A 21,917-nucleotide genomic window follows, 5' to 3' on the forward strand; every position below is an offset into this window, starting at 1 on the left:
CGCGCAGCTGGTGTACCACAATTCGATTGAACGTTTTCTATGGCGAACGGGGATTGTGTACTGTACATTAGTAAATTTATATTTTTGGATGAAGAAAAAATACGAAAAAAAAAAAAAATGAAACAAAACAAAGGGAACGTAATGGCCGGTGAAGGATAACGGGCCGAATTAGGGAAAAAGATCGCTTGTGAGAGCGAAAACGCCGCCATTCTGTCGGTTCTCCAACGGTCGGGAGCCTCGGTTCTCGACGTCGTACACTTCGTTCGGATTCGCATCGACCACTTCTGCGTTCACCGTCGCTTAGATAAAAAGAACCAAAGGTGTTGCAGATTTATTTCCATCCAAGATTTCGAATTCCTTTCGATTTCGCGAGTGATCGTCACATTTGCACAAAATCTTTCGATTCGCCACTCGTCGTGATTATTATTTGCAGGTTTTGTAAAATGATCGGTGTCTACGATGAACTTTTTCTTTTTTGGTACGACCATGATTTATCTTTGTTTCTTTTTTTTTTTCTTTTTCCCGTTTTTACACTATGTCAGAGCGATGCTTTTATTTTGACGAACAACAGCGCGAGTTTCGAAAGACTCGCACCAGATTTGTATGGACACAGTGGGCGACAAGAAACAGTACCACAGAGAATAACTTCTTTGAGATACGACGACTTCATTCCTCCAGCAGATTGGTTCGTTAAACGTTTTTCTGTTGTTCCTTGAAAAAGAAAAAAGAAACGTTTGGTGAACGATAATGCTTTTTAAGAACGCGGATCACGTCGATGCAACGAAATGGAATTTTGCGCAAATTCTTAACACCACTTTGTTCGTTGTTTTAATAAATTGCATGTTTAAAGAAGCAAATTGCATTTCGTTGGCGTTACTTTAAAATTACGATGTGATCGCGCTTCGATGATACTTTCGATACCGAAACGTCGGTGACGCGGAAGTGGTCACGCAGTTTTCTTATTATCTGTAATAATAATACTGATAACGAATACAGTGTATGAGTATTAACAAATTTATTAACGAGAATAATATATTATTGCGACAGTAATCTACGTAAGTGTTGTGAATAATGGAGATAATATTGTTGCTGTGATTACCTTTAAGATTGTAAGTAGTAGGATATAGAACCACTGTTAGGTGTCACTGTCTCGATTCAATAAATGTTATTTCATTTTAATGACAACGCAAGTCATCTGCATTCGTTCAGTAACACCGTAAACCTTCCACTGTTGTCCTTTGAACCTGATCCTTCCTCGTGTTTGTACTCTAAGTGTATGAATTATGTCTTAGTGCTTGAAGATTTTAGAGAGCAATTTTAAAATTCAAAATTGTATCATATTGCAAAAAATTGCTTTCTTATCTGTATTTTTACCATTTCCTTGAATATTTCAAGATAAAAGTTGTCACAATCATTCGTTATATCTCGTTTTTTAAATAAACTTCTGATTTCTGATAAATTTCTTTCTAAGTTTCTGATATACTTCTGAGTTGACTTCTGAGAAAGCAAAATAACAAAATTAAGAAAAACAAGCTTATTATATTTTCCCCTGTGGACTCTATTTGTTATTTATTTAAATGCCATTCTTCGTTCACTCGTAATAAATAACATTTTATTTATTAAGGGCTATAATAACATTTATTTGACAGATGAAGGAAACAAAGGGTGTAAGTGTTACTTCAGAACATTTAATTTTTATGTTTAAATGTGTATTGCACGTCGTATTTATTCTTCAAAATAAATATATGGTTATTGTTAATGAAACGAACACCAGGTATATTTATATAAACGTACTTATTATTATATATTATTACTTAGTAATTATATCACATAAGCTCTCAACAGTAAGTTACATTTCACTTAAATCGTAATAACGCGATATAAAAATTCGTTTGAAATTTATTTCGTATATAAATTTTGTAAATGGAAGATTACGAAGTTGATTGGCTTTGTTACATTATGTATGTATATATATATATATCTATCTATCGCCATATACATAACTTTCGATTTTTAACATTTAACATTAAAATTAACATTTACATTTTTTAAATGTTCAACGAAGTAACGGAGTTCTTTCCGCTAGATCTAGTACACCTATTCTGCACCATTGCTTCCAGATGCGATATAACACCAAACATGACCAGAATATGACCAAGGCTATATCTGAAACGGTAGCATATTGCTTGAAAAATTTTAATGAAATAACTACCACTTTTACTAATTTAAAGAACAGTTTTAATTATTATTTAGCTTATCTCAAATTTCTATTGATTGCTCAACGTTTCCAAAAGAATATATAATATTGAGTGTGGCAAGTTGCAAATGCTTAGCATGAAAGCATAGTACAATATATAAGTATACTTTTCAAAAGTTAACAAATACAAGTGGCTACTTGCGATATTGATAATTGAAAGTGATATTGAGCAAACAATTGAATTTGAACGTTGAGCTTTTAGAGAGAGCTTTTAGAGAGTATAATTACTCTCAAGTAATGAACAGTCAGATATAAATATATAAAACGTGATACCATTAGCTTCAGATGGTGGTCGGACTATGGCTAAATTGAAACCCTCGACGGTCATCCTTCTTATGATATTTATTACAATATATTTCAGAGCAGAACCAGTCCAATAATCAAGTGGCAGGATTATCATGAAGGACGCAATTATGGAACAAGTCATGACAAAACCAAAGTGAAATATTATAGTCATGATCATACTCATACCAAGGGCCAAGGTTATGAACAGCGACCAAAATACCCAGTCGTTTTGCAGAATTATAAACGAACCTGGAAAAGCATCGAAACGTAAACATCATTATAAAACTCACCTATTTTTGCAAAAGTAGTTCACGAATCCCATTTCCAAACGCCTATCGTTATCGTTATTATATAGAAACACTTTGAAAGATAAAAAAAACAAGATCTTTGCCGTTGTAACCATATCTTCACGCTAATTACATAAACCACGGAGAATGTAATCAAACTGTGCCAAAGACGAACACGGTGAACGGAGAGAGGGTGACCAAGTCGATCATCTGTCGACAGGGTAGTTCGGGACCGATACTCCGTGCAGTTACGCATGCATAGACCGTGTAATCTAAATAGGTCCCGGAGCTAAATAAATACAAGGGACACAATTAGGTAAATGCGAATCTTTCAAGCTGGTTAGATCGGTTCGTGGGAGTTCGCACAGGGAGTTGGTCTATGTATGCGCTTTTCTCTACGTGATGATTTTTATCGTGTAAGTGTCTATGCGTGTGTATGCGATAGTGACGGAGGATGGTTATGGTGAGAAAGGTAGGAGGTAACGCGAATGCCCGCCACTGCTGCATAGGGGGATTCGGCAGACGAAGTTTCCACATGAGCGAACAACATTGATAAAAGCTACAGGGGGACTCTCTGACTGTGCTTCATCCCTTCGCCAAACTCCAACTAACTTCGGGGGCGGTGAGCTCTCCCTTTCTCTCTCTCTCCCTCTCTCCCCATCTCTCTTTCTGCCTCTCACCCCCTTTTCTTTTCGCGTTACTCCTCTCGCCCGCTTTTAAGCCGACGATTCATTATTTTCCTATAATTTACTACAACTCCTTGTGATCTTTCCTCGAACGGTGTGCACGGATACGGCATTTATTTCCGGATACGTTTACCAGCTTTTCGTTTGGAAATGGATTTCCGGGAGGTTCTTCCGTACCCGGGGACTGGAAGTAAGCGATACACGCGAAGAGGAAGCCCAGCGTCATGTTAAACATTATCCCGCTAAAGAAAATTGGGAGGTAACACTGGCACGCCAACCAGAATATCGTGAAACACAGGCCTATTCCCATGGCGATTGAAATATCCCCTGCAACAAATGGCATACGATCGTTACATATTAGATGCACTTGTTATGTTTGCAAATTGATTATTGTGGAATGAAATTCTCTGTATCATGGAATCGGATTGTGGACAAAGGAATTTCGTTACGTAAATTTAATAAGAGAGAAACTTTGTACTTTCGTTATTTCTTAACATAAAACATAACATAAAAATATAGTAGATGTGTAACTAATATTGTTTATAATCCTGATACTTTTTATTGTCATCTTTTACTGAATTTTTTAAGATCTTTATTACTTTATGAAGCGACGTATGGACAATTATTAACATGGTAGTTCTGCAAAGTTTTCATCAAATAAAAATAATAATATCATTTACTTATCGTTGAAAAGTAGAAAGCAGGAGTTCGAGGGAAAGTCGAATGATGTATTATGTTATTGTTAATACATACCTACTGCAGCGTAACCGATCACAGTTCCAGTGAAAAATATCGGCAGTGCCATATCGGCTTTAAGGTGATTGTGCCCGAAGCATATTGATAACAATCCGACGAAGAAACATAAAGCGCAGATGATCTTGGAAATTAAATTGGCTGAAAGAAAGCATCAAATATAATGATTATTTCTCGCGATACCAACAATAATTTTTATATGTGAAAAGCACAAAAGAAAACATGACAAGTTAAACGATCTTCTTCGTAAAACTACTATTTGATTAATTAAAAAATACATTTCTTTAGGCACCAAGATTAAAGATTAATATTAAAAGATGGACTTATCATGTTTTATTCATGTGATTTTTGTATGCGTAATAAAACACGTACGTAAAACATCACAGGAGGCAGGATTGATTGTGGGATGACAGGCGTATGAAAATGCTGGCACATAGGCCGCGGAATATTCCCCGTAAGTAGCCAGTGCGACGTAAACGGAGCCAACTCCGGTGTACGCGCTGAACACTCGCCTCATCGGAGAGGAAATCACAGGACTCACTACCTATTGGACAAAATTTTTTTCACATTAGAATTGTAAGCCTCGATTTACATGCATTCATTTGATATCTGAAAATGTTTGAATATATTACGCAAGTGCACGTTTGATTAATTATGTACATGAAATTATTATCAATAATAATAATTTAATATCATGTTTCATCGTTACTTTTGGCATACAATGTTGGATTAATCAACTAATTAATGATTAATCAAAAGTATACTTTATTTGTAAGTGTAATTACAACAGTATTATAATAAAATTGTATAATTCTGTTTAGCGATTTAATAAAACTATTTTGAACCTTTAATTGTATTTTGTCCTTTAAATCGACTAACTTTTGCATAAATGTTTTCTGTGGATAGTTAAAGTAATTGTTAAAAATTGAAGTGTTCAGTTAATCAAAACGAATACTTTTTAAGTGAACGTTTTAGAATTGGAGCATTGCTTGATTAAAAAATCACACAATTCCATTGATTGAATATTGTTCTTCGAAGGGAAAATTATTTTTCTTCCTAATTTAGTATTCAAAATGGTAGTTATTTACAATTCGACCAGTGGAATAAACATGTTTTCGAAGGTTTGAAAGTAAATTTCGCTCAAACATATTACAGCAACCGAATGAATTAATCGGATTGTTAAATCCACAGCTGGACATGAGTTTTTGCTGCTGCTGTGTCGTTAATCATAAAAAAGTCCAGGTTCTCCTTGCACATAATTTTTATGCAGTTAACCGTCATTATCCTCTTAGAAGAAAGGTACATTGCTGAACATTTTTCTATGAATAAATTAAAGAATGAATAAAAAGGAAACGTTGAAAAAATAAGAATCAAAAAGAGATTTCTGAAAACTAACTTTCATATATAGGTCACAAAAATTTAGGCAATAAATAAACCGTTGACACCACTGATAATATCGAATATGCTATATAGAATTAATTTCCAGTCCGACTACAACTTAAACATAATTTACTCCTGATTAAATATTATTTATTCCATCAATACAATATAACCAAATCCTAGAATCAAATTGAACAACCCTTTCATATTTGCAGTCTCAGAAATGTATGCAATATAGTAATTAAATCACTGAATAGAAGTTGAAAACCTTCCAGTAAGTACCTTTACTCCGTTTTTCTTGATATCCGTAACAGTCAGCATGCTTTCAATAGCCATGAAATAACTATTGATACTGAAGTCCTGCTCATTCAGGAATATCTGATACATCTCGACTTCCACAGGGTTTTTTTCGCAAATGAGCTTTACGCTGTCGTTCAACGGTACCGAGGCGGGTTGCACGTCGACGATCACCATCGTGTCGAGTGTCTGCACGCTCGCGTACGGCGCGATCTCTGTATTGAATTCCATGTTGCATCCACCCGGTATGGGTGCTGCGGAGAGAACAATGAACTGATGGACAGGATTGATCGTTCTTTGCAATGGGAAATTTATTATCGAACCCGCTTCGTGTCTGTATATGAAACGGAACAGACGACGATATACAGGCTGGGCCGTTAACTATTATCATTTTAGAGGTCGCGATTGCAGGAAATACGTTCCACCAACTTTAGATCATATTAGAACAGATAGTTGGAGTTGCCAGAAATGGTATTCAAAATGTTTTAAGTGAAGAAAAAATCGGTGCATCTGGTTTCAACGATTCTAATTACATCTTTTAATTTTTATGTGTGTAAAGTCTATGAAGATAAATATGTTTTATATTCATATATTTAATATATTAATTTTCCTTAGATGCTACCTAATTTTACTAAAGTATTTTATCTTTGATATGCGAAGAAACATTATTTCTATTAATATGTACTATGTTATTTGTAGTATCTGGGTCTCGCATATAATTATTTTCAATTCATGTGGAGGTATTAAGGAGGAACAAAGATTACACAGGTGTTCTCACATGTTATAATCCAATCATTTTTAATAAGGTGAATATCATTTCATCATATTATGCAAGTAAACCTATAGGAATTTCATGAGAGAAATTTTTTTATACATTGGCTACGAGAAAAATATATCAGATAATAAAATTAGGTTACATTTCACAGCCTGTATAATATTAAATGCTGAAACATGAAAATACCACAAAATAGTCAATTATTAATAAAAAGAAAATACCAAATTGGAATCTACTTAATACAACTGTACTACATAGTATATCAAGTACATCAGGATAAAATAACGCGAGGTGTGAGGGTCGCTTTTATCGAATACGTTCCTTTCTTTGTGGCGTGATACTCTATAGACGAGTACGAGGACTAAGGAGTGTAGAGCCATTGAAAGCCATTTTTAATCTCTTTGTATCGCACCAGTGTGGTGCGCATACTGATGAATTGTGCGAATTGTAACCACTCGTGAAGAAAGTAATGGGTATGATGCTAACAATAAGGGTCATAGGACATCGACAGGTCGGTATTTCGACAAAAGCAGATTTTAAAATATATTTACATGAAATTCGGAAGAGTAAATGGAGTTATAATTATAACATACAAGGATTAACAAATGTTATTATTTGGATATTTCCTAAAATAGGATTAATAATCAGGCATGCAGCGAGAATATAAAAGAATTTTAAAGCAGAATTGACGTTTCTTTTGAAAAAAGTCTTTATTAATAAATATTGAAATTTTTCTTCCTTTAATTTGTTGAATTAATTTTTAATAGTTTATACAAATATTTTTAGGTAAAGGTGTTTTAATGTTACGACAATAGTAAATTGGTCACCCTGTATATCGTTTTATATTGCTTGAAACGTCGAGTTTGCAGTGTTATATCTGAACCCATAGTTTATAATATGATCACTACTATGTATTATCGATTATCGTTCAGTTTTATGTTATAAATGTATATTAGGTTGTCCCAAAAATTTATTTCGTTTTATAAGGAAATAATTGACGCGCAACATTTTTAATTTTATGTAATTTTATTGAATTATGTATGATCCATTTTGTTTTACTACTACATCTATTATTTCCTTATAAGACGAAAGAAACTTCTGGAACAACCTAATACTTGAATTTTGCGTAACAATGAATATTGCGTATGTTAAGCTTTAAAGATTTGTCATATAGGGAACAATAGAACAATAGTTCTTATCGACAAGTTTATGCGTTACAAGCGATGGTACTCACCTGTATTGTGGTAAGCAACAACAGCGAGTAGACCATTAACGTCGTGGACATTATCGTTTTTCACGAATAGTTGCGTTACTATGTTCGTGGTTAGCCTAGAGAAAAGGCCAATGTTTGATCCAAATACGCTTCTGTTTGAAATTTTATTAAGATAATCTTTATCATAAGACAGCGTGACATTGTGTTGGTAGGTATGAATTTGAATGATAATGAAAGAAGCGCTGGAGGAAATGTTGGTTATATTAAATGTTGCATTGCTATTGGCTTTGATAGATACTTGTCTCATGTATGGCAGAGAATCATGAAGATTAGTTAAATTCACCTGTAATACACTTCCATCTGTAAAATGTATCATACATTATATTTACATTTCTCCATTAGTTCTTCGTAGCAATGATTTGTTATGTTACGTTAAAACAATTCTATAGAATCCTATTTCCAAGAGAAACAAATTATAATATTATTCTGTTTTAGATTTTGTTTCCACGTATGATAAATCGAAGCTCATTTCTCTTGCAATAGTTTTGATATTCTTACGTGTTTGGCTTATATCAGATAGGAATTGGGATGGCAAAAACTTTTGTGTATATCTATTAGTGAAATTAGTACAATTTCATATAAGTGCTAAATAAGCTTGTTGGTCATATCGATATATATATATAGATATGTGTGTGTGTGTGTGTTTGATTATTAAGCAAATGTTTTTCAAAAACTATAATGGTTTGATTATCTCTAAGTACCATTATATCTAAGTTTGATTATCTCTATATTTATTACTTTCTAAATATAAGTTTATTTAGTTTCTTATCACATTGTATTGATGAAAGATGATGAATATATCTAATATATCCAGCTACATTTAAAAATAAACATGATAGTATAAAAATTAGAGTAAATGTATGTAAAAAAATATCTTCAAGTAAAAATACTTTTATTAAAATGTTACTTTCATTCTTGTTTCTTACTTCAACTCTTTTATTTTACCTTACATTTACAATTTCTATTATTTTATTTCTATATGCTATTATTCATATATTGTATTATCTTATTGTTCTATTTAAACAATTTTACACAATAGATAGAAAGTACAATTAAAAAACAATCTTTAACAACTTAATCCATACACACAACATACTTTTTAACTAACTTATTCCATTATAGTTCCGTATCTCCCCCGACAACAAAAGATTTAATATTCCAGATAAGTATTATAAATAACCCCGTATTTACATCAACATAAAAGGTTATACTGTACAAAAACAATCTAAAATTCCTTTATCTCTAAATGTCCTGTCTACCGAAGAACATAAACATGATCGACGAAATTAATTCGTTTCATGTTTGAAATAGTTTTAACAGCGTTCAACGATGAAAGTTTTCAGCCAGCTGAAGAATTACGTACGAAAAAGATCATCAGGACGCGATATTGTACTTTGAGGTTATGTGTGCTTACCAGTGAGAGATACTGTATCTGATGATTTTTCCCTAGCTAAGCTGCCAATGGTGAGTAACAGAAAGATCAACAGCTCTCCGACAAAAGTGCGGTTCATGTCGATCAGAGTTACGAGCCGCGTGACACACTTATTCGATTAAATTGCCGCAAAGCCGAGTCGGCGTGAAGCCACGGAAAATCAGTACGGCGCAACAGCTGGTACTTGACAGTCGGCTACATGCCTGAGCACGGTATACTTCGAGTCTCGGCTACCGTCGTTCTGTCTTGCTCTCGAATAGCCAATCATAGTCTGCCCGAGTACGCTTTTCTCTGTCGCGCTACCGTGTGTCGCGGTTATTTCGCGAAGTGACCGCAAGGTGGCGACGCAGTCGACCCAAGATGGCCACGCTGGATCAATGAAACGCGAGTAATCATAGTAAAAACAGAAATTGACAAGTGTGCAAGTGAACACCAGACTTTGATTACAGTGTAAATGGACCATGGGGAAGGACCAGGAGCTGCTGGAGGCAGCGAGAAGCGGAAATGTCACCGTGGTCGAGAAGATTTTGGGTCAACGAGCGAAGAGGAGTGGTCCACTGGCAAGGTGGGTGTCACCGTACCAGACTTTGCTTTTCCTTGCTTCTTTTCCCGTTTATGCATTCTATAACGTGTTTTACGCGATACCTTTGATTTCGTATACATCGTATTGTCTCAATTATATGAAAAATTGCCTCGATGTCTGTCAATTCATCGAGAGATTAGTGTTACGTGTCCACGTTCTTTTCGAATTGCAGCTACTGATCATTCGTGCTTCGATGATAAAGTGTTTATACGGTATTGACTGCACATCCGATTGTTTCCTTTCATCCGATCCTTCGAGCACTTCCGTGTTTGCTCAATTAATCGAGCACAGATAACTGTGTTTTGGGCATAAACGGATGTGGACGAGTCATTACACGTACCGGTACCTGCGTTAAATTACCTACGCTCGATTGATCGCTGCATTTTTCCAATTAATTCCGACAGTTTGCCAGAGAGAAACTCGTGGAGCGTGTCCCGCCGTTTGTACCGTTAATACCGGGAATCTGTTCCGTTCGATAGTTTTCATATTAATTAAGCGAACGAACCTTATTGCAATCAACGGTGCTGTATTGTTATTATTATCTTTTTTCCCTTCCTCTTCTTTCATTTTTTTTAACATTGTAATTATCCTCTACACGTCTTCCACCGATAGTGTGATATATTTTTAATAAACGACCAATTTCGTGTCTCGTGGTCCGTAATTGGAATCACTGTGCATATTTTATAAAAACTGCAACAGCCGTCGTTCGAACACGAATTCCCGTATCCTCCGGGCTACCTTTTTACCGCGCAACGCTTAATAATCCAGCGTTTTCCCTGTAACATATTATACAATCGCCGCGTGGAACTAAACGCGGGCATCATAATTTTACCGAGCGTAATCAGTTTTGCTCTGAATATCTGTAGAGTAGAATAATGCTCCCGTATGCGCGTGTTACCCACGTTATTGTCCAGTGATTATTCATGATTTCACCGTGACCATGAATCACTCTGCCGACGCGTTCGCTATGTGTACGACGATACATGCCAAGATGCGTTACGACATGGACGCACAACCCTGAGTTCGCTATCAATTATTAAAATTCGTAGCGAACGTTTTAGCGGCTAGACGCGCAATTCCTTTAAATTTAAAGATAGCTTGCTGTTACTTTACACGGTAACAGTTAATTAAATTAACGAGATAAAACCGTCGAGAAAACGAAAGATCGATCTATGCTTCTGAGTCTGGAAGTACGTAACTACGTTTCCTGGCGACTTATCGGATCCTGCTACTTTCTATTTATGGGAGCAGATAAACAGGCTTATTTGGGTACTCATTTATTTTCAAGGGTCAATGATAACCTCGTCGTGATAGATCGGTGAAGATGGCGCGACTGAGCTCGAATATTTTTGTCCTTATTCTGTGATGCCTAAGGAAATAACCTTTGTGAACCTTGCTCCGTGGTTGCGTTAATTGGATTTAGAGATTAATAGGGGATATACTGAAAAAGCAACATGAAAAATTGCTTTTCTAATATTAGACAGTTATGTTAGATAAATATTCGAAAAAACAATCTGTGCAGTCGATAATAGATTAAATAAAACAAAAAAGAGCTTATATTAGATAAGCAAGTACAAATAATGGTATATATGGTATATATGTGTTTGTGAAGGAATATGGACGTTTAAAAAAATTAATAATTTGAACTAGTAATATTATTTTGAATTATACTTCTGTAAATAGAACAGGTTGTAATATATTATATCAAATATATAATTCTATTTACATAAAATTTCCTAAATTCAAATAAATTTAATTTCTTTTATTATCGGTTTTGAAAAATATATATAAGATTTTTCTACAATATAACGTTGGGAAGCATTTCTCTAAGAGACTAATGCGTTCCATGTACGTAATAACTGCTGCACGAGAACAGTGAGTCCCATGTTCATCTCGTTTCAGTGTAAAAAACAGTCGGTCTAATAACTTAGTCATCCTTCCTAGTTAGTCTGTCTCGGCTTAAAAAACCGCCATCTAAATAACCGTGCACGTGTTCGTAACTGCTAACAAACCAGTTCCACGTAACTCGCGAATTAATTCACCCAGGAATGTAATCGACTCGCTCGACAAATCACTGTCAACTTCTCTAATCGCGAGCTCTCCGGACTCAATCGAATTTGGAATCGTAATAGATTCCTTTGCCTGACCCGATACCCGATCGACGGGTCGAAGCAGATCAATGAGTAGGGGGCGCGATTAATCGAAACGGTCGGTCGGCGCGGCGGTCTGTATTGACCCAGTGCCGCGAACTTCTCGACAAAGACGACTTTGTCGATGCTTCTCGCGCACGCTTTCATTAATTAAGTCACGTTGGCTACGGGACGAGAGAAACCACCGTTTGTTTTCGAGAGGTCTCTGCCGCGTGCTCCTGTAGAAGCAGGCGTGCGTGTTTCGAGTGCATTCACGCATTTTAACACCGATTGTCACGAAGCAAAAACCTTCCGGGGCGAAAGAGAAAGAGAAGGGTGACGGTTCAGAGAGGGGATAGAGTGGAAAGGAATAGAAGGGAAGAAGCACTTCTCCCACTCTTTTTCTCTACGAGAGAAGACGCGGCGAATCGGGCGAGAAAAGGACAGAATGTCGGGATCAAGCTCAGAGTCCTAAATGTATCACGACGAAAGCGCTTCTCGGCTCCTCTTCTAACAAATTGCCCCTTTTGCTCGTCACCAGTCGCAGCCGTGCAACTTGTCCATAACTACAAAGCTTGCCCACGGCAACTTTCTCCACCAAAGCTCTTTACCCTTTCTCTCTTATAGTTTCTGTTCTCCTGCTTCATTTCGCCTCTCTTGTCTTCTTTTATCTTTTGTTCCCTCTCTGACGCTTCAAGAGATCACAGGAAAGCAATATAAAACGCGCTTGTGCATCCCGCGCGCGCGCTACTCCGCGATACCAGCGACACTCACGGGACAAACGAGAAACATTTTGCGATGCTAATCGTACCACTTATAGCGTACCGGTGCCCGCGAATGTGTTTATCCTTTGTTTGCACGGCGTGTTGGCTTTGGGTCGGGCAATAATTTTAATCACGGCCCCCGGAGGCCATGGGAAGGACTTCCCTTCGATAGAAACATCGCCTTCGGCGACTTGGTCTCCCGCGGACCAGAACTTTTAACGTCATCGCCCGGCCGCGATAACTTCGCCTCTCTTTGATGTCTCTTGGGCACACCGTTGGCCCGCCACGGAATCCCTGCCACCGAGAAACTTGCTTTTCAATTTATGACCGTGGATCTGATAAAGCCCCTTCGACGGTTTCGAGGTAATAAAGATTTCAATGGTCTTGTTTTCATTTATTTCATCCCCAGGAAGAATGTTAAGGTATGGAATTTAGGCTAAATTTTTAGCCATGCGTTTATGCTTCAAAAAACTCGTGCAATATAAAATATGAAAAATTTACATTCAAACGATATTGTATCTTCGTGTCATGAGATTAACTTACTGAAATGTGATCTTTGAAAATCGTCAATCAATTGAGGTTATTTTATTAGAATGTACTGAAACTCTATTTTCCAACTTTCCAACCTTTGAAAATTCCACTTCAAAGTAATATCCATGTTATCTACTCTCTCTCGACTCACCATATAGGTCAATTTCTCAATTTTCTTGTACGTCGAACCTTGTAACCAGGTTATCCACGTCACGACACAAGGGCGGTTAATTCAAATTCGTCTAAGATCGTCTAAGATCTTCGTCTCTATTCATATCAGATTCGTTGTTGTCTTTTTAAAATCGTATCAATTTTTCGAATTACCGAAGAGAGAGTACTCGATTCTATTATACTCGACCGATATCGTTGTAATGTTTTGTTCGTTCTCCACTCCTCCGGAAGGAGGAATCGGTGCGTTAAACGATCGACGAGGGGATAATTAGTCGACAGACAAGCCAGTCTCTCACGACGAGGATATCTCCCTTGTATATTCGTTTCTATCATGGATCGATGGACGATCCTCCCTTTAAGAGACAGAGAAAGATATATAGAGAGACAGAGATCCATCGCTTTTCCCTTGAGGGGTGCGAAACTGCATAAAGTGCAAGTAGAAGAGAGTTTCCCCTTCCCGCTCTTTTTCTCTCACCTTTCCGGAGTGACACTTGGAGTGTTTGCGAGGAAGGACCTTTTCGCGACATCAGCACGTATCGTGGCCCCTCTTCCACGTCGGAGGAATTTATCGATTGACGCTCTAACAGCCCTCGCGTGTCTTCACCCTCGCTACATTTTGGCCCCTGTGTCTACTATTTCTCTCTTTGTCGTCTGGCTTCTCTTCTTACTTCCTCTTCTGTGTCACGTATGTGCTCTTTTTCTTGTTTTCGATTATTCCCTGTTCAACGCTGTCTCACATATGTACGGACATTCCCTTTTACATTATTGCACCCTCGTTGTCTTGTCCATTGAATTCTTTTGTAATTTTCATTTCTTTTTCCTTAGTTTGGTGCGATCTACTTTTTTGCTCTCGGTGTTCTTTTTCTTTATTATCGCGTCTCTTTGAAATTTTATTCTATGATACCTTCTTTGTGAAAGAATTTCTTTCTTTCTTTCTTATTTTATGATTTTTGTCAAGTGTCTTCTTCTCCTTTTTTCATTTCTTCTGTTCGTATATTTATTCTTTTTCTTTTTAGTTCGTACTTTTCGTTCATGTTTCAATCAGCCACGGTCGATTCCCCTAGACTTCCTCCTCTGTACTCTCTTCTTCCGACTTGAAGGCGCGTTCACAGTCCCATCCGTGGAACCGAAAGGTAATAGAAGTTCACTTATCCCTTGATATTACTCGGTTTCTGATTGTCGATTAGCGGGGAAAACTGCATAATTCAATGATATCGACCGCTCTTTCGTTTTAGATGTTACTGTTCTTGTTCATTGATCTTTTATAATCCCAGTTAATACAATCGTAATGACCCTATTATTAATGCCTATCAATATCTTTTAAAAGTGAGTACAACATTAGAAAAATTATCTTAATATCTTTCGTTTCTGATATCCTGAAATATTATTTACATTTTTTATTATAGCATTTTGCATTTTCAATCGCATAACAATTAACCTGTCCTTGATAATAATAAATAAATGCTGCTGGTCCAAGACAGTATGAATTGATTTTGCGATAGAGGATAAATTTAAAAACTATGAAATAAAATTTCTGCTCAAAAATTCAAATGGTATATTTCGTTACTTATTTATGTTATATGAAACGTGTTTGTCTTATGAATGAAAAAAGACTGTTGAATGATAAAATTATATCTCGACAAAAGTTATTTTAATGTTTAACATGTATTGTATGCTACATTCCTACGCTACAAATTCTGCTCGCTTTGCATCTAAATACAATGGAAGTCTCGAGGGACATTCATAAGGTCGTGGTTTATTGTAAGTCAAGTGCGCATCTCAACGTATATTCAAACTCGACTTTCTTGGAAACAAAGACCGCGCATAGAAAAATATTATTTCACGTTACGTACACTTGATGCGGAATCATCTTTTCAATTGTAGGACTTATTACGCAATTGTGATATCCCGTATTTCCCATTTTATCATTTCACATTTTATCATTTCGCATTATGAAAATGAGACGTTAACAAACAGAAAAAAGAAAAGAATGACAAGAAGAATGGGGACATTTACGCAACACTACGGATGTTGAATAAATTACAAAATGAGTTAAACATTTGAACATTCAACTGAAAGCAAATCTCTGCTATAATACGATACCCTACTGCAATCATGAAACTTTAAATCGTTTATCTTCAATACTCTTCCTAGCACAGGTCATCTAGTTCCAATTGCAGTGACCACTTAAGCTTCGTTAACACTGTGACGATCAATGATGCGACACTAGCGCCGCACGAGTGCTAACTACATATTAGCACACAGTATACACATTTACTTATCTATTTATGCACTTTTTTATTTTTATCTTCACACTGATCAAATATTCATAGTTACCCATATTTCCTACAGACATAAGAATCGCTTCGTTAATCATTTTGTTAACTTTTGACGTCAATGTGAATAGAAACTAGCGATCATAGCGATATTAGCATTTGTTAACCATTGTTCCACGTTAGTAACTCACACACTCAACTTATACAGCACCCTTTTCCAATCTTTCTATAACAATTATAAATAGCTTAATATATAATTGGTGTGCTAAAGATCAGCTAAAAATAAATAATAGCAATCTGTCAGAAAATAATTTGACCCCAAGAAGGTCCACAGTCTAGTCTATGGGATTCCCACGTACTTCGATCGGCATTTACGATTCTCCGACACGTGTTCCATTTGTCTGGGGTCGCCGGGCAAAAACGTCCACTACAATTATCCCAGGAAACAGGTCATTTTTGTCGTTGATCGTTCAGCGTCTTGATTAAAACCAGCAAGAAATTGCCATTATAGATGCTTGACAGACGGTGCAACGGTGCTTTCATTCGAGGTTCCGCACGCTCCTGCTACCTATCTGTATCTTTCATGTCCCCTCGTTGTCCAATTCGTAATGTTCATAGACGTCGAGGGCACTGGGCGATGTCCTTTTTGCAGACAATCTTCAGGGTTTAATTAAGGAACTTGGGCAAGCGGATAAACTCGATGAATGGGGCAAGCGAGTCGGCGTCGAGGGTGCGACAGACTAGGAAGGACGGAGTTGGTGGCTCGCTGAAGCAACTAGAGAGAGTTCGAGAAAGAGAGAAGGGGCTGGCTAAAAGAAAGGAAGAGTCAAACGTTCCCGGCTGGTCTAACATGAGAGAGACACGGGAAGACGAGCGTGGCCATTCCGACAGTGCTTGCGTATACATTTGTATAGGGTATTTCTAAAGCTAGATGTTATTTAAGCTTAGAAAAGTAAAGATCTAAGATCCGTTTCTCTAATCGAATTATCTTTAATAGCTTGCGCTTAAATTTAATTTCATTCTTCGTAGTTATTATATTTTGAAAGCTAGGTATACACGGTATATAAGAAAATATGCAAGCACCGTGTCTAGTAACGAGAAAATTTCTATGCAAAAGCTTCGCAAAGCGTTAGGTAATTATAATTCATTCGAAGCAACCTACATCCTACAATTTATTCAATGCCTAATGCATATTATTCTTTACTGTAAAAGAAGAGATTCAACAACAAACTGTTTGTAGCAATCAATATTTGAGTATTTTAGAATCTAAACTGATCAATATGACTTCAGTATGGCTCCTTTAATTGTTTATTTAAATTTTTATTGAAATTTCATAAAAATGACAACAGTCTATTCCATACGTTATAATTCGCTCGTCTTCACGTCTCTTTGACATCAAGAAACCTCAGCAAGAACAAAAATTATTTCTTTCATCGTTCTTATCCACTTTATGTTGGCCGCTACAACTGAAACGTCCTCTACCATGTACACGCATGCTGATGTATACACATGAGTACAAGCTACGGCTGAGTTGGTATTCCGGCGTGTATATACACGCGTTCGTCGGAGTTACGTCGTTTCTCCGTGTGTACTCGGCTTGAAGAGAGCCGGCTACCACCCCCGTCCCGTTGTTAGGGCGCGGAAAATAAATACGCGCGGCTCTGTCCGCAGAAGAGAGCGAGAAAGGCGCAAGCGAGAGGACTCAGTCGTCGGCGGTGGCGGAGGCGGACACGGGGACAGAGAGGAGGAGCGGGGGAGGGGTGAGAAACGGACGGAATGAAAAAGGGGGTGGCAAGAAAGAAAGAGGGAAATTCAACACGTGCCGTCCTCCTCTCTGCGTTAGCTCTTTCCTATTCTTCTGGTTCGGCCAAAAGCTCCTCGAACTTCCAAGCGTTGCGAGGCGCACTCGCGTAACCCTTGAGTGTTCGTTTCTTTTTCTTGCCGCCCCACCGGAATCCTGGTGGCCGCCCCCGCCACTTGACTTTCTCGGTTTTGCTTGCGAGTCGTCAGAACAAACGAGTCCCGACTCTGACTCTGTCGAGGGCGAGTTCGCGTTGGGCAAAATCGACAGTTTCTCTCGTTTTTGATCTTTAGTTACAATGGATTAGAGGCCTCTCGTCGAGTGGCGGGTAAGCTGCCTGCCCTTGCCGAGTGGCGAATGCCTTGAACGATCCTCCTATGAACATAAGCGTCGCGTGCCGATGATTTAAAGTGCCGCTATCCCAAAAGCTTAATGACGTCTCGCTGCTTAATGACGACCACGACGACGACGGCGGCGGCCAGGAGGCTGCCTTTGATCTGCCCCGCGCGCCTCCGCAGAGAAAAGGCCTTCGGCCCGCGGTAATTGTTTTGGGTAAACTGAATGCGATGCTTTGATCCAGCCTCGGCGACGTAAGCGTCGATTCAGAACGCGCGTCCCTGTTAATGAGGCAAATCCAACTGGAAGTTTTCCTGCGATGCCTTGTCGCAGGGAATCGGAATGAAATTGTTCGGAGGCGAGGAAAACGATGACAATAATGACCGGTTCTTTTGTTTTTGTCGCTGCTCTGTTTTGTTTAGGTTGAATATCGTTTAATCATGCAGTGGTATCGTTGGATCATGGGTAACGACAGCAGACTCTATTGGATTTCGATCACGTTACGTTCAATTTAACCGTGCTTATTCCTGATTTGAATTCTATATCTGATATAAATATCATTAATGATTTGTACAAAATATAGAATTTACTAATGTGAATATACACAAATATTGATAGCTGTTGTTAATAGCTGATAAAACTAGTTGCCGATTGTATTTCTATTTTTGATTTTTATCTATTTCAATTGTATTTTATAACTATGTTGAAATATATGTATACACGTGAATTTAGGGTCGGGAACAGATTAAATGAGATAGGCAGATTAAGCACACATTAAATTATTATTCATCAGCTCCAGTTTGCTTCATTTTTTGCGTATTAAGGAATTCATATATTAGGGTTACTTTTTAAGAATTTATTCTGGTTAGAGATTATTTCCTTAAGATAGTATCGTATTTTTGTTTGTTTCTACTACTGTAATTGTAAGATTTCCTATCTTTTGCGGCTTGTCATAGATTTCAATCATTGCATTAAAAAGGAAAAGAAGCTTTCTATTACTATGTAATCCTAGATAAAAATGTAAGATAAGAAATAGAGTATACATATCTATACTACTAGAGTATACCATCTATTCAGAATCGTTACTTCTCTTCTATCTCAAATAAAAATAAATTCTATATCTAAAACTAATTCTATATTTATTAAACTTGTTCGTATTTCAATTTTATCTACATTCAATCTGTTTTTTTTTAATCCATTTATAATATTCAAAATATACGAAATTGAAATTAATAGGTACATTTTTCAAGTACTTTCACACCACTGATCTTAATATTTTTTTAGATATATGTAACTGTTTGCACTGCCTAGAGTAGAATCGTTACCGGTGACGGCTGTTTTCGCGCATTTATTCGTGCAATTTTTATCGTGTTGTAAACATGCCTGTTGACATTCTATCGCTTCGATAAACATCACTGAGCTTACTGAATATTTGCGAAGGACAATTTCCAACAAACCCTCGATATCGGTCTACATCGCTCGCTAAGAACCGTTATTAGTCATTGTTTATTGTTACAACACTCGGCAATTGTATCTTTGCAAATCAGATAATCAGTTCATCGAAAGTTTAACCGAATCGCTTAACCTCCGTTTGGCAGAGACCGAGTCGTTATTGCCACGAGCATCGACTATTTTATTTTATAACGATAAAGCGAATAACTAACAGAAAAGACTTTTCAACTGTATGGAATATATGAAATTTAAAAATATATAAAACGCATAATACAATACGCATTTCGTAAAAGATTTTTGCAAGCGTTCGAATATTTTTGTACGAGCTACTGTAAATGTAATTGACCCACAATTAACCGAATCTTTGTTATCTGAGTTCTAATTCGTTTGTCCAATTTGTAAGGTCGTTGAAATATTTGGAATATAAACTAGAAGCTGAAAAATCGTCGGAAGTTATGGTCATTGTTGAATGGATATTACGTAACGTGATTCTGAATTTTATTCGCGTTTTATTTGCGCAGCAAAAACGTCATTTAATATCGATAGTGACGTAGAGAGGTTCTAATATCGATACAAGAGTTATGTGTGCGACAGTTCGAAGAACGAGGGTAAACATACATATTTTTACGAGTCTATCTTCATATCGGAATTGCACGAGAACTGAGCAAATACGGTTGCTCGCGTTTATGATGTGTATTAATCGAGCTAGATAAATATTGCCTTCCCTTACGTTGTCTTTCCGTAGCGCTAATTTTCTCGAAATCCCACAAATAGTGTATTTTTCAACGTTTGCTGAAATCCACTGATTTGATTTTATTTATATATATTTTTTGAAAATAATGCTGCGAGGTTATTTAGCTAATGGGTAAATATTTTTTAGAGATATCTATTTGATTATTAACCGCGTAAAAAATATGGAATTATCAGTGCTATTAATATTGTATTGTATCTATATTGTATATATATCTGTCAAATCTCAACCGTGATCTACGTAGCGTTAATTAATACTTGTTAGAAATTTAATCAAGATTTCCTAGTACTCAATGAAAAATAATTTCATAAATGTAAAATTTATAATACCGTAATACATTACTTACAAAAAGTAGCAAATACATATGCTCAAACTACAAATGCTCTAACATCATTCGTTATTAGAAACATACGTATAACAACCTCCAAGCTGTCGCTGACAACAGTTACTGTCTCGCGAATCCCCCCGGACACGAAAAAAAAGTCAGAGATCAAACGACAATGAACAATTCTTCCCTTTCTTATTCCGATCGCCGTTTTGCGGCTGGCCTCGTCACAACCGTTCATCCAATCCGGCCAATTCGATCGGCTTTGATCGTGCGGCTCTCAACGTTTCGAAGGGGGCGCGGTGACTGAATGACCAAGCCTGCAGCGGCGCTAATCAAATCCACTTAAGAGAAGAGAACACAGGATAACGAGAAACTGCTCGACTATCATCTTCTCGCGATCGTACCATGCTAACAACAAAGATCCAGCGATCTAGAAAAGTGAACGCAGGGAAGAAAAGTGCGAAAAAGAAGGTGTCGCACTGGTCCCAAGGGGATCCAAAGACGCGTTTACATTGTGTTTGCGCGAGGGCAGAACGTGGCGGACGTTTATCTCACCACGAACGCAACAAAGGCCAGTAATGAGAACATGTGTTGGATGCAGGAAGCTTCATTAGCGAACCTGTTCCTGTCCGCGAGGCCCATTGTGCGACCTAACTCTGTCTGCGCTCTGCGATACGGTGACTCGTTGGCGCGGAGTGCTCGATTCTTTGCCTCTGCGAGCTCGTATCGCCGCCGGGTATTAGTTACCGGCAGTAAACATGAATTCCTAATTGCGGAAATGGGTCCCGGCCGCTGCTCGATGATCGTTACCCTGGCGCTTGCCACCGTACCCTGACAATCGGGGTTGCTTCGAACAGTCGCGCCAAATAACGCAATATCGGGACTTGTTTTCGGATAACGTTTCCCGAGAGGCTCGTATAGTGTTGTTAGGTTAAATTTTGGTTGGGATTCTGGGATAGAAGAATTTCTAGGCTAGATCTTGGATGTCAGCCCGGTTCCTATGTCAGTCTGCTGGGACTTAGAGATTTACTGGGACTTTGGTATTTGCAATGTGATGTCTTGTGAGAGGATTTCTGAGGTAGAATTAGAAGAACGTGGTAGCACGCGAGTTGCTTCTCGAGGATACCTGGTGAACTATCGACGACAAGTTTTAAGGAATAGAATTTTATAGTATAATGATAAATTATGGTGTTTATGTTGTTATTGTGACAATCTTTTGTGATAATAGGTGCCCGAAAAGTTTTGAAGTACTTAAGTTAGCTTTAACAAGAAGTCGAATGCGTTGTGTGTGGTTGATGGATTTTGAGGTACATTTATTTTTTAGATCAAAATTTTATATGGAGAGACATTTACTTTTCGATGAAATCTAA

General features: G+C 37.3%; 2 protein-coding genes across 4 annotated transcripts in view; one reads left to right on the forward strand and one right to left on the reverse strand.

Moving 5' to 3' along the window:
* Window positions 1-1,881: 1,881 nt before the first annotated feature.
* Window positions 1,882-20,860, reverse strand: LOC132915103 (transmembrane 7 superfamily member 3-like). Of its 2 annotated transcripts, none has more exons than XM_060974787.1 (8): window positions 20,566-20,860; window positions 7,955-8,293; window positions 5,931-6,199; window positions 4,641-4,812; window positions 4,269-4,409; window positions 3,693-3,842; window positions 2,531-2,791; window positions 1,882-2,166 (listed from the first exon to the last, which is right to left on the reverse strand). In XM_060974787.1, exons 2-8 carry the CDS (start codon window positions 8,238-8,240, stop codon window positions 2,057-2,059), a joined length of 1,389 nt encoding a protein of 462 aa, XP_060830770.1. In that variant the 5' UTR covers window positions 8,241-8,293; window positions 20,566-20,860; the 3' UTR covers window positions 1,882-2,056. The 2 variants fall into 2 exon arrangements, with proteins under 2 accessions (XP_060830770.1, XP_060830760.1); XM_060974777.1 differs by lacking the exon at window positions 20,566-20,860 and adding an exon at window positions 9,408-9,617.
* Window positions 9,710-21,917, forward strand: part of LOC132914845 (ankyrin repeat and SAM domain-containing protein 1A-like) — a 76,579-nt gene continuing 64,371 nt past the window's right edge. The window contains exons 1-2 of one of the 2 annotated variants that reach the window (XM_060974311.1): window positions 9,710-9,809; window positions 9,875-9,990. In XM_060974311.1, the coding sequence (XP_060830294.1) occupies window positions 9,887-9,990 (104 nt within the window). In that variant the 5' untranslated portion in view covers window positions 9,710-9,809; window positions 9,875-9,886. Of the gene's footprint in view, window positions 9,810-9,870; window positions 9,991-21,917 lie in introns of those variants that run through there. The other variant, XM_060974323.1, reaches the window with a different exon arrangement.

This window comes from Bombus pascuorum, chromosome 1 (genome assembly GCF_905332965.1).
Source record: "Bombus pascuorum chromosome 1, iyBomPasc1.1, whole genome shotgun sequence".
Taxonomy (NCBI): domain Eukaryota; kingdom Metazoa; phylum Arthropoda; class Insecta; order Hymenoptera; family Apidae; genus Bombus; species Bombus pascuorum.

Coding starts and splice junctions, on each gene's coding strand:
- LOC132915103 (XM_060974777.1), bottom strand. CDS start 9,504: ATGAACCGCACTTTTGTCGGAGAGCTGTTGATCTTTCTGTTACTCACC. Junction 6,200..7,954: donor TGTTGCTTACCACAATACAG/GTGAGTACCATC, acceptor TTCTCTCCGCAG/CACCCATACCGGGTGGATGC. Junction 4,410..4,640: donor TGCCTCCTGTGATGTTTTAC/GTACGTGTTTTA, acceptor GCTTTCTTTCAG/CCAATTTAATTTCCAAGATC.